Source organism: Silurus aristotelis (genome assembly GCF_946808225.1).
Source record: "Silurus aristotelis genome assembly, chromosome: 13".
Classification (NCBI taxonomy): domain Eukaryota; kingdom Metazoa; phylum Chordata; class Actinopteri; order Siluriformes; family Siluridae; genus Silurus; species Silurus aristotelis.
The window spans coordinates 24,295,130-24,309,473 of record NC_139586.1 but is presented as its reverse complement, the minus strand read 5'-3'; the positions used below and the strand labels follow the sequence as shown (position 1 = coordinate 24,309,473).

Genomic DNA, 14,344 nt, shown 5'->3' with positions numbered 1-14,344 from the left:
TTGGCGCACATTATGGAGGCGAACGACACTGTGTCTGTATAAACTTCCTCCCATTGAAATGAACAATGGTGAGTTAATGAAGTGAGTTGTTAGAAAATGTGTAAAACCCTGAAGCATGAAATAGATTGAATAAGAAATATCCACTTTACATACCTCAAAACTTCCACATATTGGAAAGATTTATTTATACTTGTCACATGTACAGCACATTGAAATTCTTTCTTCGCACAGCCATGATACAGCATCCATTAAGGAAGGGCCCAAGAGTGGCAGCATTTACAATATATGGCTACTTTTTCTATAATAAATATTTATTAGACATGTCAAAAATGAATGAAAATGACTTTATAAAAAAAAAACTTTATAAAATCATTAAACAGCCATAAATGTGTTCATTTAAACGTCCGACACCAATTCTGATATCACATTAGAAAGATAAAAAGGCTACTGCAATCATTGTAAAGACGTTAACACGTGATGGTATGCTACACGTCACTCGAATTATGTTTATCTCTCTCAGCCCTGCAGTTATTTTAGGAAATTATACTTTCCCTAGCTGGAAAGACTGTATTAGATATGAGAAATCTGTCCAATAAAGTTTTTTCAAAATAATTTATACATTATGCTCATTGTCCATGTCGTTGTCCAAGACAAGAGCCCACCAAACACCCCTCCACACACGCACACACACCAAACTGCTACAAAAGTCTGAGACTTTTCCATCTCACAGTACCACAGCAGATGAATGGAAGACCTTACAGGGCTCAGTCACAGTCTTAATGTATATTGTGATTCAGTTTAGTGGAGTGTGATTCAGTTTATTCAAGTTTAGTTAAGCAGATTCTGCTTCAACTGAACAATCTGTAGAGTGATCCGGTTTAGTCGTGTGAGACTCGGTTCAGCAGAGTGTGATCCAAGTCATTAGAGTGTAATTCAATTCAGCAGAATCCGTATAAGGTCAACAGAGTCTGTTAAAACGAGTGTGTTTCTGTTCGACGTTCGAAGTGTGACTGTGATCCCTTTAAGTGTAGTGCAATCCAGTTCAGTTTTACAGAACAAAACCGAAATCAGTCATTCAGGTTGCCAGAGCACATCTCAAACTGTGACTGAGTGAAATTCAGTTCAGCAGAATGTGAAACTGATTAGGTTCAGTAGACTCTGCTACAGTTCAATGCAGAATACAAAGTTTAACTTTGCAGTCTACACAGTTTCTGGTGTGCCCTCAGTCAACTCATAGAAACCCTTCCTTTTTGCTCTCCTTATGTAGTCCAGGATACTGGCTGACATAGCCAGAAGTCCTAAGCCGATGACTGGAATTATGAAGTCAATAGAGCTCATTCTTTGAAACAGGTCTGTGTATATACTGTCATCGTTTTTGCTTTTTTGAAGTACATTAATCGTGAAAATCTCGGTGTCGAAACCCAGGGCATTGGTAGCTTTGACCTGGTACTGGCCTGAGTCGTTGGATGTGAGGTTCACCAGCAGGAAGGTGCCATTAGAAGAGTAGATGTCACTTCCATTGTTGAGTTTCCTTAAGGTGATGTCAGAGGGTGGGAAGCTCAATGATTCACAGCAGATTGTGACCGAATCACCCTCTTGCACTACCTTTGATGGGTATACTGTCACAACGATATTCCTTGGAGGTGCTATTGTTGGAAAACAAAACAAAATGACAAAAGTGTCACAGTGGTTAAATGCTGAAATTGCATTGATTTTGTTGTAAGTGATGAGAGTATGTGGTTAGTCATGGAACACGATTTTGCTTCATTTAAAACTCCCCACGTGCATCAAAGAGCCTCGGCAGCCCATGACCCTGTTGTGGGTTCACCATTATTCCTTCCTTGGAGCACTTTTAATAGATACTGCCCACTGCAGACCAGGAACAACAACAAGAGCTGCAGTTTTGGAGATGCTCTAACCCAGTCTTCTAGCCATCACAATTGATCAAACTCGCTCAAATCCTTACGCTTGCACTTTTTTCCTGCTTCTTACACATCGACTTTGAGGACAAAATGTTCACTTGCTGCCTAATAATATCCCACACACTAACAGGTGACATGATGAAGAGATAATCAGTGTTATTCACTTCACAGCACAACATTTTATATGTTATAATGTTGTGCCTGATCTGTGTATACTGAGCTCAGAAGCAAACTGGTGACCACCTCTGAGGCAGCAATGCCATTATGCCACATGTATTATATTTGGGAACAAGGTTTCCTAAAGCTTTTCAAGATTTATGATTAAATTCAGTGATTACCCTTTAAGAAGACCTAATTCAGTTCATCAGATTATTACCAGGTTTACCTGGTGGGATAAAGCAGACCAAATATCTAACTCTGCTGAAATATGGCCCTCCTATGCCCAAACTGTGGAACCCATGATATAGGATATGGAATGTAATATGTAATATAGAAAAAGTCTCCTGGATTTCAGGACTATCTAACAGCCTTTTAGTAGATATCTCAATAGGTAAGGAAAATGGTTGAAGGGAGATTTTTCTTACCTTGCACAGTAATCTGGACGTTCTCACTCTGATTGCCATATTTATTTACAGCCTCACACACATAGATGCCAGAGTCTGACATACTAGTTGAGGAGATGTTGAAAAATGCCTGGGTCCCCTTACTGGAAACCAAAGTAGACTCTTCTCCATTCCACCGCCTTTTTAAAATAACATCTCCCTCTGGAACACTGTCAGTGCTGCAGACGATAGTCACAGTCTCCCCTTCGTTCACTTTCTTCTGAGGTCTCACAGCAATGCTGGTATGCTTGGGTGGATCTGTAAAAACATAAAAATACTGTCATTCCTGACAAGAGACAAGCGTTAAAATTCAAATGCATCTCCATCGAGCACCTTTTTACCTTTGCTTCAGAAATAAGGTAATTTCTTTTAGTCACAATACCTCTAAATTTCCCCAAACAAACATTTCTACTCACAATGCACCTCCAGTGTAGTGGAAGCGGTTTTCTGTGATGATTTTTTATCCATCTTCAGTGACACCTTGCAGGTAAGAGTTTTCTTTTGGTTGCTGTATTCAGGTTTGAAAGGGAGAGTCAGAATCAGGTTTTGCAGTTTGTCTGAGAAATTCCCATGCCTTGAGTGCAGCTCCAACTCTCCATCCAGCCACTGTATATGAAAATGGTCAGCTGGGAAGATGTCACGAACAGTGCAGGTCAGGTTGGTTACTTTACCCTCCAGAAAAGGTCCAGAACTTTCAATAATAGGATCTGAAGGAAAGGCTGAAACCAGAAAACATAATGTTTTTGAGATTGAAACATTTTGTCTCATCATTACAATGTAATTTTCCTTAAACTAGTGCATGGCTTCCTGGAAGTATCTGAGAGAGAACATTTTGTGAAAGTTTAAAATCACATCAGCGTCGAAAACGCTTTAAAGCAAAAGAGCTCAAAGATACTCCCTTTTTAATAAGTTGGGAGATGTTTTATAATGCTTGTTGCTTCTCATCCTCCCTCATTGCTGAATCAGTGGCTGCTTCTTATTAGAGCTTATCAGGTACTCAGCCCAGTCAGGGATAACATTTTAGTTATCTATAACCAGGGTATAATTTAAGATGCCTTGCAGGGGTGTATATACAGTGAGGAAAATAAGTATTTAAACACCCTGCTATTTTGCAAGTTCTCCCACTTAGAAATCATGGAGGGGTCTGAAATTGTCATCGTAGGTGCATGTCCACTGTGAGAGACATAATCTAAAAAAAAAAAATCCAGAAATCACAATATATGATTTTTAAACTATTTATTTGTATGATACAGCTGCAAATAAGTATTTGAACACCTGAGAAAGTCAATGTTAATATTTGGTACAGGAGCCTTTGTTTGCAGTTACAGAGGTCAAACGTTTCCTGTAGTTTTTCACCAGGTTTGCACACACTGCAGGAGGGATTTTGGCCCACTCCTCCACACAGATCTTCTCTAGATCAGTCAGGTTTCTGGCCTGTCGCTGAGAAACACGGAGTTTGAGCTCCCTCCAAAGATTATCTATTGGGTTTAGGTCTGGAGACTGGCTAGGCCACGCCAGAACCTTGATATGCTTCTTACAGAGCCACTCCTTGGTTATCCTGTCTGTGTGCTTCAGGTCATTGTCATGTTGGAAGACCCAGCCTCGACCCATCTTCAATGCTCTAACTGAGGGAAGGAGGTTATTCCCCAAAATCTCGCAATACATGGCCCTGGTCATCCTCTCCTTAATACAGTGCAGTTGCCCTGTCCCATCTACAGAAAAACACCCCCAAAGCATGATGCTACCACCTCCATGCTTCACAGTAGGGATGGTGTTCTTGGGATGGTACTCATCATTCTTCTTCCTCCAAACACATTTAGTGGAATTATGACCCAAAAGTTCTATTTTGGTCTCATCTGACCACATGACTTTCTCCCATGACTCCTCTGGATCATCCAAATGGTCATTGGGAAACTTATGACGTGCCTGGACATGTGCTGGCTTAAGCAGGGGAACCTTCCGTGCCATGCATGATTTTAAACCATGATGTCTTAGTGTATTAGCAACAGTAACCTTGGAAACGGTGGTCCCAGCTCTTTTCAGGTCATTGACCAGCTCCTCCCGTGTAGTTCTGGGCTGATTTCTCACCTTCTTTAGGATCATTGAGACCCCCACGAGGTGAGATCTTGCATGGAGCCCCAGTCCGAGGGAGATTGACAGTCATGTTGAGCTTTTTCCATTTTCTAATGATTGCTCCAACAGTGGACCTTTTTTCACCAAGCTGCTTGGCAATTTCCCCGTAGCCCTTTCCAGCCTTGTGGAGGTGTACAATTTTGTCTCTAGTGTCTTTGGACAGCTCTTTGGTCTTGGCCATGTTAGTAGTTGGATTCTTACTGATTGTATGGGGTGGACAGGTGTCTTTATGCAGCTAACGACCTCAAACAGGTGCATCTAATTTAGGATAATAAATGTAGTGGAGGTGGACATTTTAAAGGCAGACTAACAGGGCTTTGAGGGTCAGAATTCTAGCTGATAGACAGGTGTTCAAATACTTATTTTCAGCTGTATCATACAAATAAATAGTTTAAAAATCATATATTGTGATTTCTAGATTTTTTTTTTTTAGATTATGTCTCCCAGTGGACATGCACCTACGATGAAAATTTCAGACCCCTCCATTATTTCTAAGTGGGAGAACTTGCAAAATAGCAGGGTGTTCCAATACTTATTTTCCTCACTGTATATATACACACACAAGATTGAAATACAAGGCATTTCATATGCCTTGGAAATAGGAGGATATCAATGTTTTACTTGGAATGCTGAAGATGGAGCCACCAGGCAGGAGGAAAGAGGAAGGCCAAGGAGGAAGTTTAATCATGGCGAGAGAAGACATGCAGGTGGTTCATTTGAAAGAGGCAGATAAAGAGGATCTATTTAATATAAGCAAAGCTTGATACTTACAGAAAACCTTCATCTGTGTGAGCTTGGACTTCACGACAGAGCCACATTTAACTTCACATATGAACGTTCGGTTATCCTCCACACCTACGGTCCATGGGCCAAGCTGGGATCGGAATGCCAGAGAGTCATTCCAGCTGAGGCTTGGTTTATGTGTCATGTTCTTCCAGATGATCTGAGCATGAGGACACCCTGAACTATTGCAGGACAACATCATAGAGGAACCTTGCTCCACTGAGATGATGCTCATATCTGGCTCCAGAGACACCTCCAGTGGATGAGCTAAGAAAGAAAATGTGAGAGTAAATTTAGAACAAGGAAAAATACCTTGTATTTTTATTCATGGGGGAACTGGTAGCCTAGTGGTTATGGCATTAGACTTTGGGGCACATGGGTTGATCCTTGATTTTAAAGTAAAAATAATCTGCGAAGGAATGCAAGCACGCATTCACACCTACAGGCAGATAAGAGCTACCAGTCCATTTATCATTATAGTGAGAGGTGGACAGAAAAGAGAAACTTACAGAACCCTGCCTGGACCACATTAGGTACACTAAACAGGCATAATTTCATGGTCACCAATCAGGCAGAACATTATGACCACCTGTCTAATATTGTGTTGGTCCCCTTTTTGCTGCTAAAACAGTTCCGACCCTTCGAGCATTAACAGCATGAACTTCTTCAGTAATTTGAGCCACAGTTGTTAATTTGTTTGATCAACCACACGGACCAGCCTTTACTCCCCACGTGCATCAAAGAGCCTCGGCAGCCCATGACCCTGTCGTCGGTTCACCTTTATTCCTTCCTTGGAGCACTTTTGAGAGATAATAACCACTGCAGACCAGGAACAACAACAAGAGCTGCAGTTTTGGAGATGCTCTGGCCCAGTCGTCTAGACATCACAATTGATCAAACTCGCTCAAATCCTTACGCTTGCACTTTTTTCCTGCTTCTTACACATCGACTTTGAGGACAAAATATTCACTTGCTACATAATAATATCCCAAACGCTAACAGGTGACATGATGAGGAGATAATCAGTGGTATTCACTGCACCTCTTATAATGTTATAATGTTGTGCCTGAGCGCAGAAGCAAACTGGTGACCACCTCTGAGGCAGCAATGCCATTATGCCACATGTATTATATTTGGGAACAAGATTTCCTAAAGCTTTTCAAGATTTATGCTTAAATTCAGTGATTCCCCTTTAAGAAGACCTAATTCCGTTCACCAGATTATTACCAGGTTTACCTGGTGGGATAAAGCAGGCTCTGCTGAAATATGGCCCTCCTATGCCCAAACTGTGGAACCCATGATATAGGATATTGGCAACATGGGTGAGAGCTACATTCTCAGTCAGAACCAGAAACAAAGTACATAATCCAGAATATAGAAAAAGTCTCCTGGATTTCAGGACTATCTAACAGCCTTTTAGTAGATATCTCAATAGGTAAGGAAAATGGTTGAAGGGAGATTTTTCTTACCTTGCACAGTAATCTGGACGTTCTCACTCTGATTGCCATATTTATTTACAGCCTCACACACATAGATGCCAGAGTCTGACATACTAGTTGAGGAGATGTTGAAAAATGCCTGGGTCCCCTTACTGGAAACCAAAGTAGTCTCTTCTCCATTCCACCGCCTTTTTAAAATAACATCTCCCTCTGGAACACTGTCAGTGCTGCAGACGATAGTCACAGTCTCCCCTTCGTTCACTTTCTTCTGAGGTCTCACGGCAATGCTGGTATGCTTGGGTGGATCTGTAAAAACATAAAAATACTGTCATTCCTGACAAGAGACAAGCGTTAAAATTCAAATGCATCTCCATCGAGCACCTTTTTACCTTTGCTTCAGAAATAAGGTAATTTCTTTTAGTCACAATACCTCTAAATTTCCCCAAACAAACATTTCTACTCACAATGCACCTCCAGTGTAGTGGAAGCGGTTTTCTGTGATGATTTTTTATCCATCTTCAGTGACACCTTGCAGGTAAGAGTTTTCTTTTGGTTGCTGTATTCAGGTTTGAAAGGGAGAGTCAGAATCAGGTTTTGCAGTTTGTCTGAGAAATTCCCATGCCTTGAGTGCAGCTCCAACTCTCCATCCAGCCACTGTATATGAAAATGGTCAGCTGGGAAGATGTCACGAACTGTGCAGGTCAGGTTGGTTACTTTACCCTCCAGAAAAGGTCCAGAACTTTCAATAGTAGGATCTGAAGGAAAGGCTGAAACAAGAAAACATCACAATGTTTTTGAGATTGAAACGTTGTGTCTCATCATTACAATGTAATTTTCCTTAAACTAGTGCATGGCTTCCTGGAAGTATCTAAGAAAGAACATTTTGTGAAAGTTTAAAATGACATCAGCATCAAACGCTTCAAAGAAGAAGAGCTCAAAGATTTGCTGAGGATTGAGCCACCAGGCAGGAGGAAAAGAGGAAGGCCAAGGAGGAGGTTTATGGATGTGGTGAGAGAAGTCATGCAGGTGGTTCATTTGAAAGAGGCAGATGAAGAGGACAGGGTGGTATGGAGACAAATGAACTGCTGTGGTGACCCCTAATGGGAGCAGCTGAAAAAAGAACAAGATCTATTTAATATAAGCAAAGCTTGATACTTACAGAAAACCTTCAACTGTGTGAGCTTGGACTTCACGACAGAGCCACATTTAACTTCACATATGAACGTTCGGTTATCCTCCACACCTACGGTCCATGGGCCAAGCTGGGATCCGAATGCCAGAGAGTCATTCCAGCTCAGGTGTGGTTGATGTGTCACGTTCTTCCAGATGATCTGTGCATGAGGACACCCTGAACTATTGCAGGACAACATCATAGAGGAACCTTGCTCCACTGAGATGATGCTCATATCTGGCTCCAGAGACACCTCCAGTGGATGAGCTAAGAAAGAAAATGTGAGAGTAAATTTAGAACATGAAAAAATTCCTTGTATTTTTATTAATTGGGGGAACTGGTAGCCTAGTGGTTAAGGCATTAGACTTTGGGACATATGGGTTGTAGGTTTGAGTCCTGGTGATAACAGGCTGCCACTCTTGGGCCCTTGAGCATGGCCCTTACCCCCCCTCTAAGGGTGCTTAGTTGTGGTAATGGGGATAAAAAACTCCAAGAACGACCCCAAGCCTGGCTGTGAAAGGAAGAGGGTGGGTGTTGACCTAGCAACCTGACCCCATAACAGAAACTGCTACAGAAACGACAAGTGAGCCATCGGGCCCTTGCTGCACAAAGTACTTTATGGCTTGGGAGGAATTAAAACATAATAATTCCTGGCAAGTCATGTTGTTAATGAGAAATACAGTGTGGGGTCCTGTGTCACAATTCAATATAAAAGCACAGGCTCACAATGCAGGACTAAATCCATCTCAGACTTTTTTCTTTTTTTTTCTTACAATAAAATGCTTTTGTCGCCTGTCCAATGTCTTTGAACTGGAAATGTTTTTGTGAGTCAGGAAATCAATGGATTCTTTTTACTTGGCTTTACACTTTTTCACGTTTTCCATGTTTTAGCCAGAAATATTGTTATATAACAGAGCAAACTGGTCAGAAGTCAAACTGGATGACTTGGGTTTTTTTTGTTTCTCTCAGACAAATCTTGAAAGCCTCAACCTTTCACATAGAACATTCTCAAACAACTTGAAACTCACTTCCAACAGTTACAGTTATGTTGGATGTCTGACTCCCACAGTCGGTCGTTGTCGTGCAAACGTAGACGGCCGAGTGACTGAAGGTGGTTTTGTCGTAAGAAACGATGATTTCAGCCTGATTACCAGACACCAACACTGTCTCCATTCCATCCAACACTTTACTCAGCACCAGGCGGCTCGGGAGGCTGCTGTTGCTCACACAGGAGACGGTCATGCCGCCCATTTCTTTTGGCTCATTAGGGGACACTGAAATTTTTGTGTTCACAGTTGGACCTGCAAGAACAAAGCTCCATATAAGTGATCCCCAAAGAACTTCCCCAAAGATGTGTAATATAATAATCTCAATTCAGAAAGCACTTGTGTAAGGCAAAATTATTTTAAAAGAGCAGTTTAAAGTTTGTAATGTCCTTCTGCTGTTTGAGATGGAAATTACTTAATTAAATATATTTAAAGAAATGATTATTTTCCTCCAAATAAATGCTCTAATGTTGGAAATTGATGTCAAGAGAAGCCTGAAACACTACAATTTTCTGTTTGACAACATTAAAAAATAATGCATATATTGTAGTTTTAGGATTGTGTAATTACTACAGGTCTTGGAAAACCTTAAAAAGTGCTTTTATGTCAAAGATTTTCAATTTCAGTTCAAACTAATCCACTTTCCCTGCTCTTACACACTTAATCTGCCAACCTCAGTGGATAAGAACATATTGTATGCAGCTACAGAACGTATGCAGCTAATGTACTACAGAAAACAGCAGGGGAAGCCATGGGGTTAGAGGAGCACAAAGAAAACTGCATAGGGAATTTATAAAACTTACAAAGGACAGCCATGGACACAGTGATCTCTCGGGTTCTCTCTTCCACTGGCAAGCCTTCAAGAGAGAGCGTGGCTCGACACATTATTGCCTCTTTGTCGTCGTTAATTTGAGGAGTAAATCTATAGTTAGACTGAATAGATTCAGTGCCGTATTCTCCTTCCTCCATGTGGACCACTTTTCCTCCCATCAGCCATTCCACTGTCATGTATTCAGCTGGAAAAACATCTGAAACCTTACAGGTCAGGGTATTCTCTTTAGATAACACCAAGCTGTTGTGCCCAGAGATGACCGGATCATTTGGAAAAGCTGAAATTTAAATAAAGCATGAAATGAGACACAATCTTTAAACTCTAGCAGGACCTCTGTAATAAAATGCATTTCTGATTAATAAATAAACTCACAGTACACTCGAACTTTTGCCATCGCCTGCTTGGAAACACCGTTGCACCTTCCTTTGCACACGATTGTGTTTTTCATTTCTTTAGTTATACTCTTGAAGACCAGAATCGATGCATTGAAGGACTTCTTGGGTTGAACGTACAGGGGCTTGTCCTCCAGACTGCTCCAGGTCAAGGTCGTGTCCTCAGAGCACTGCTTTATGTGACACGTGAGCTCCTGTGTGTCTCCCACTCGAAACAATGGATTCTTCGGACTCATCTCCAGTTGGAAAGAAGATACTTTGCACGGTAATAAAATCGAGTCGATTTCAAAGTTATGATCAGAATGTAAATTCAAAATCGGGATCAAAATGTATCAAATGTATCATACAATCAAACTTTGGAATAAGAGTCAAATAGATTCCTTCTGAGATTATTTAAAAATGAAACAATGGGTAAGGATTTGATTTGATTTCAACATCTCTTCTTTTGAATAATTGTGCACTGCCAGATTGCTTCAAATTTTGTGTTTTACAATCTTAATATTCATTCATTCATTATTCTTGTTGCAGCATTATTAATATTTTGGGATAAAAAAAAAAAAAAATGTAAAAATACAGCACATACCTGCTGTGTAGGAGAAGCTGAGTTGCAGGAGAAGGTTCAGAGTAACACACAAAACTGGAAGCATGGTGAAACTCTTTAAATCCACTAACAGGAACAATGTTTCGGTATTAAATCAGGAGTCGTTGCAGATCTATGAAGTACTACAGAATTATCTCAATGCGAGCTGCTTTATATTCAGGATTAGGGAAGGGGGGATGGATATTTTGAACAGGGGAGGAGGATGGGGCAGTAAAACACACACACATACACATACACACCAAATAAGTCCTATCTGAAATTCCCCTAGTGGAGGCAGTGGGTGTCAGTAAAACTCCCCTCATTCACTCTATTGGTGATGGAAATTCCAGCCTTTGTTACAGACCATATCTTTTGGCTCAGTTCAGCAATAAGAGCCGTCTGTTCACCCCTCAATCAGTTCTTCATTTTAACAAGCTTCTATATTTCAAATATGGCAAATTAGTTTAAACCTATATATTTTTTTTAACTTACACAAATAGTGTAACATCTTAAATCTTTCTCATTGTCATAAATTAGCATTAATAGGAAAAAAAAACCTTTCTTGATGAAGACTGCAGTAAAAATTATTCAAATTAAAATTAGTGCCATTTCATATTAACTATTTAAGTCAGTAGAAATGAAAGAGGAAAAAAATTAAACAATCGTGATTTTATTGCTCGTTATACTTCAAGAATTAATTTCTGGTTACATTTCTGCCATTTTGCAGACGCCTTTATCTCATTCACACAACTGAGCAGCTATGGGGGCTAAGGGCCTTGCTCAGGGGCCCAGGTGTGTGGGAGTGGCAGCTTGGTGTGGTTGGGATTTGAACCCAAGACCTTAGGATCCATAGTCCAGTGCCTTAACCACCTGCCCACAATGCAGCACTGATGGCTAGAAAACTGATGGGTGCTTTTTTTGTCGCATACTTGTCACATACGTTACAGCAAAATGAAATTATTTCGTTGCATATTCCAGCAATGTTGGAAAACTGGGGTCAGAGCACAGGGACAGCCATAAAAAAGTGCCTTTGGAGGACAGAGGGTTTAGGGCCTTGCTCAGGGGCCCAAGAAGGGCAGCTTCACAATACCAGGGTAACCCAAAGTCATTTCAGTACTTGTGTTGTATTGAGAGGATTTATTATATTATATTTTTTAGATATATATAATATAATAAATGTATTATAAAAAAGAAATTTTGCCCTTTCACAAATCTTCTGTACTGGTCAATGCTCCAGTGTCTCTGTGTCCACCGTCTCACTGTCTTATGCCGTTTTTGCGCTAAATGTCAAATACATAGTGTCATAGTTGGTTTTGTCCTAATTTTGTCGGTAGCACCTTGGTCCCTGGGGGAACGTTGTTTGGTTTCACTGTTCACTCTACTGTATATGGCTGGAATGACAAGAATAAATGACCTTGACTTGACCTATAATGGAGTCTCACATTGGATTTATTTCAACAAATGAGTGTAGGTGAGTAAAGACTTTTTATGAATGTCCTCTTCCTCTGTGCCTCTGTTTATCGTACAGCATTCTGTCACTCAGTCATACAGTATATTTGGGGTATATCCCGGAATATATACGAACTCTGCATCATTTTGTACCTTTTGAAAAACTTTTTTTTATGAAAGTAGGATTCAAAGAACAGGAAACAGGCTCAATACAAAGTGTCCCATCACTTTTCAAAATTCATAGTGGCTTGTGTGATGGATTATATTTTGTAAATTGTTTGCCCACTTTTTACAAAAAAAAAAAAAAAAAAAAAAAAAAGTTTCATAATGATGGCCTTGAAAAATACTGGTATCGATATAGACAATACAATTTGTATTTAATCTAAGAGAAAATACATCTATTATCTATATTGAGAATATTGAAGTCAGCATGATGTAAGGTTGTAGGGCAGTTAGATTCTGAGTTGCAAAGTTCATGCTCCGAATACTGCCGTCTCTGCGGCTGCCACCTAGTGTTTAAGAGGAGATTTTGATTAATATTACCCCGAAATATCACGATACACCATATGAGAAACGAAATCAAACCGCCCCTTGACTTAACACTGCGATATTCAACACAACAGTCTGTTCTATAATGAATGATGATGCGTGATATATACTTTTACCATGCATTTTGCCCATTTTCAAAGGAGGAATTATGCAAAATACATCCATAACTTTATTCCATGAAAAATCTTTGAATTGTCGTTTGTCTTTTTTGCAGCAAGAGAATTTTTTGAGAATTTTTTTATTAAATAATTAAGAATTTTTTTTTTCTTTAACTATAAAGCTTTTGTCAAAGGAACTTGCATGACCATATGGTTACATATTTGTAAATCAAAAGCACACCACATCATTTGAATAAACAATAAATACAGAAATTATTGAGGGCAGAACTTTTCCTTTCTGCCAACCTTTTTAAAGGAGCTACTTTTCAAAAGTATGGTAGATCATCTTAACTTGTTATAGTTGCTAAATCACAATCCACAGTTTCTGTCTGCAACATAAAATGTAGAAAATTATTTCAGTCCATGAGAGTGAAGACTGATTTTAGGATTTCCCAGAAATCCACAGTTAAAGAGAAACCAAAACTTGAAAAAAAGTAAAGAGAGCCAAAAGCAATATACTCCTACAATAAATACAGAAAGTTTGTTATGTTTTTTCCCAGGAATGGCACAATCTTTCTACTTTTTTTTTTCAATGCAAGCCTTTTGTTAATACATTTTCTCTATTGTAAAAGGTAGTGACGTGGAAGTTTCCTGAACAGGGTATTTTTTTTGTGTAGATAAAGCCACAACATACACAAATAAATACAAATATTTAGTAAAACATAACAGCTAAAAAGTACAATAAAAACCTTGTTTTTGAAATACATGCAAAATTAGATTTTCTTTAATCTATATTAATATATCTTTTTAACTTGATCATGTAATGTTTTTTCACTACTTTATTTTAACTGTGTAATGGAGTTAATGATTGGTGTAGGAACTACAGCAGTTTGTTTTGTCTTGGTTTTTTTGGTGATAAGAAAATACCACACTTGGCATGGACTCTAAACCCTGTATATTATTATATTAACAATCCAGGTAGTAAGAACAATGTGCATGCTGCAGTTCAAGCTAAACCCAGACAAACTGATCTTAAAGATGAAAGGTTTACACTCATGCTCAAAGTGCAAAGTATTGAATACCTTACTGTGTACTGAATTTTGAAGGTCAGATGTTTATCAGGACTATATATAGGTGACTGCAGGTCTTTACACTTCAGCACCAGAAGAGTCCATCTCCTTACTTAAACAGCAGCAAATCGGGTTATCAGTATTAATCAATAAATATATATTTACTATAAGTTTATGTTGAAGTGTGTATTGTAAATTGTACTATATACACAGACCAGGCATAACTATGTCCACAACTTTATGACCACCTGCCTAATATTGTTGGACCACTTTTGATA

General features: G+C 39.4%; 1 protein-coding gene across 1 annotated transcript; it reads right to left on the bottom strand.

Annotated features, from left to right (window-relative positions):
- Window positions 1-161: 161 nt before the first annotated feature.
- Window positions 162-11,155, bottom strand: vcam1b (vascular cell adhesion molecule 1b). The gene is made up of 11 exons (XM_083559060.1): window positions 10,904-11,155; window positions 10,301-10,576; window positions 9,900-10,205; window positions 9,079-9,351; window positions 8,039-8,317; window positions 7,344-7,646; window positions 6,910-7,185; window positions 5,429-5,707; window positions 2,941-3,243; window positions 2,507-2,782; window positions 162-1,646 (listed from the first exon to the last, which is right to left on the bottom strand). The coding sequence occupies exons 1-11, from the start codon at window positions 10,965-10,967 to the stop codon at window positions 1,201-1,203; spliced, it is 3,081 nt and encodes a 1,026-aa protein (XP_083415186.1). The 5' UTR covers window positions 10,968-11,155; the 3' UTR covers window positions 162-1,200.
- Between the last annotated feature and the right edge of the window lie 3,189 nt (window positions 11,156-14,344).

What these genes read in the sequence shown, in the direction of transcription:
- vcam1b (XM_083559060.1), bottom strand. Translation starts at nt 10,967, where the DNA reads ATGCTTCCAGTTTTGTGTGTTACTCTGAACCTTCTCCTGCAACTCAGC. An exon ending in TGTGTCCATGGCTGTCCTTT is followed by an intron (nt 9,352 to 9,899) that starts GTAAGTTTTATA and finishes TTGTTCTTGCAG; the next exon opens with GTCCAACTGTGAACACAAAA. An exon ending in CATAACTGTAACTGTTGGAA is followed by an intron (nt 8,318 to 9,078) that starts GTGAGTTTCAAG and finishes TTTCTTTCTTAG; the next exon opens with CTCATCCACTGGAGGTGTCT.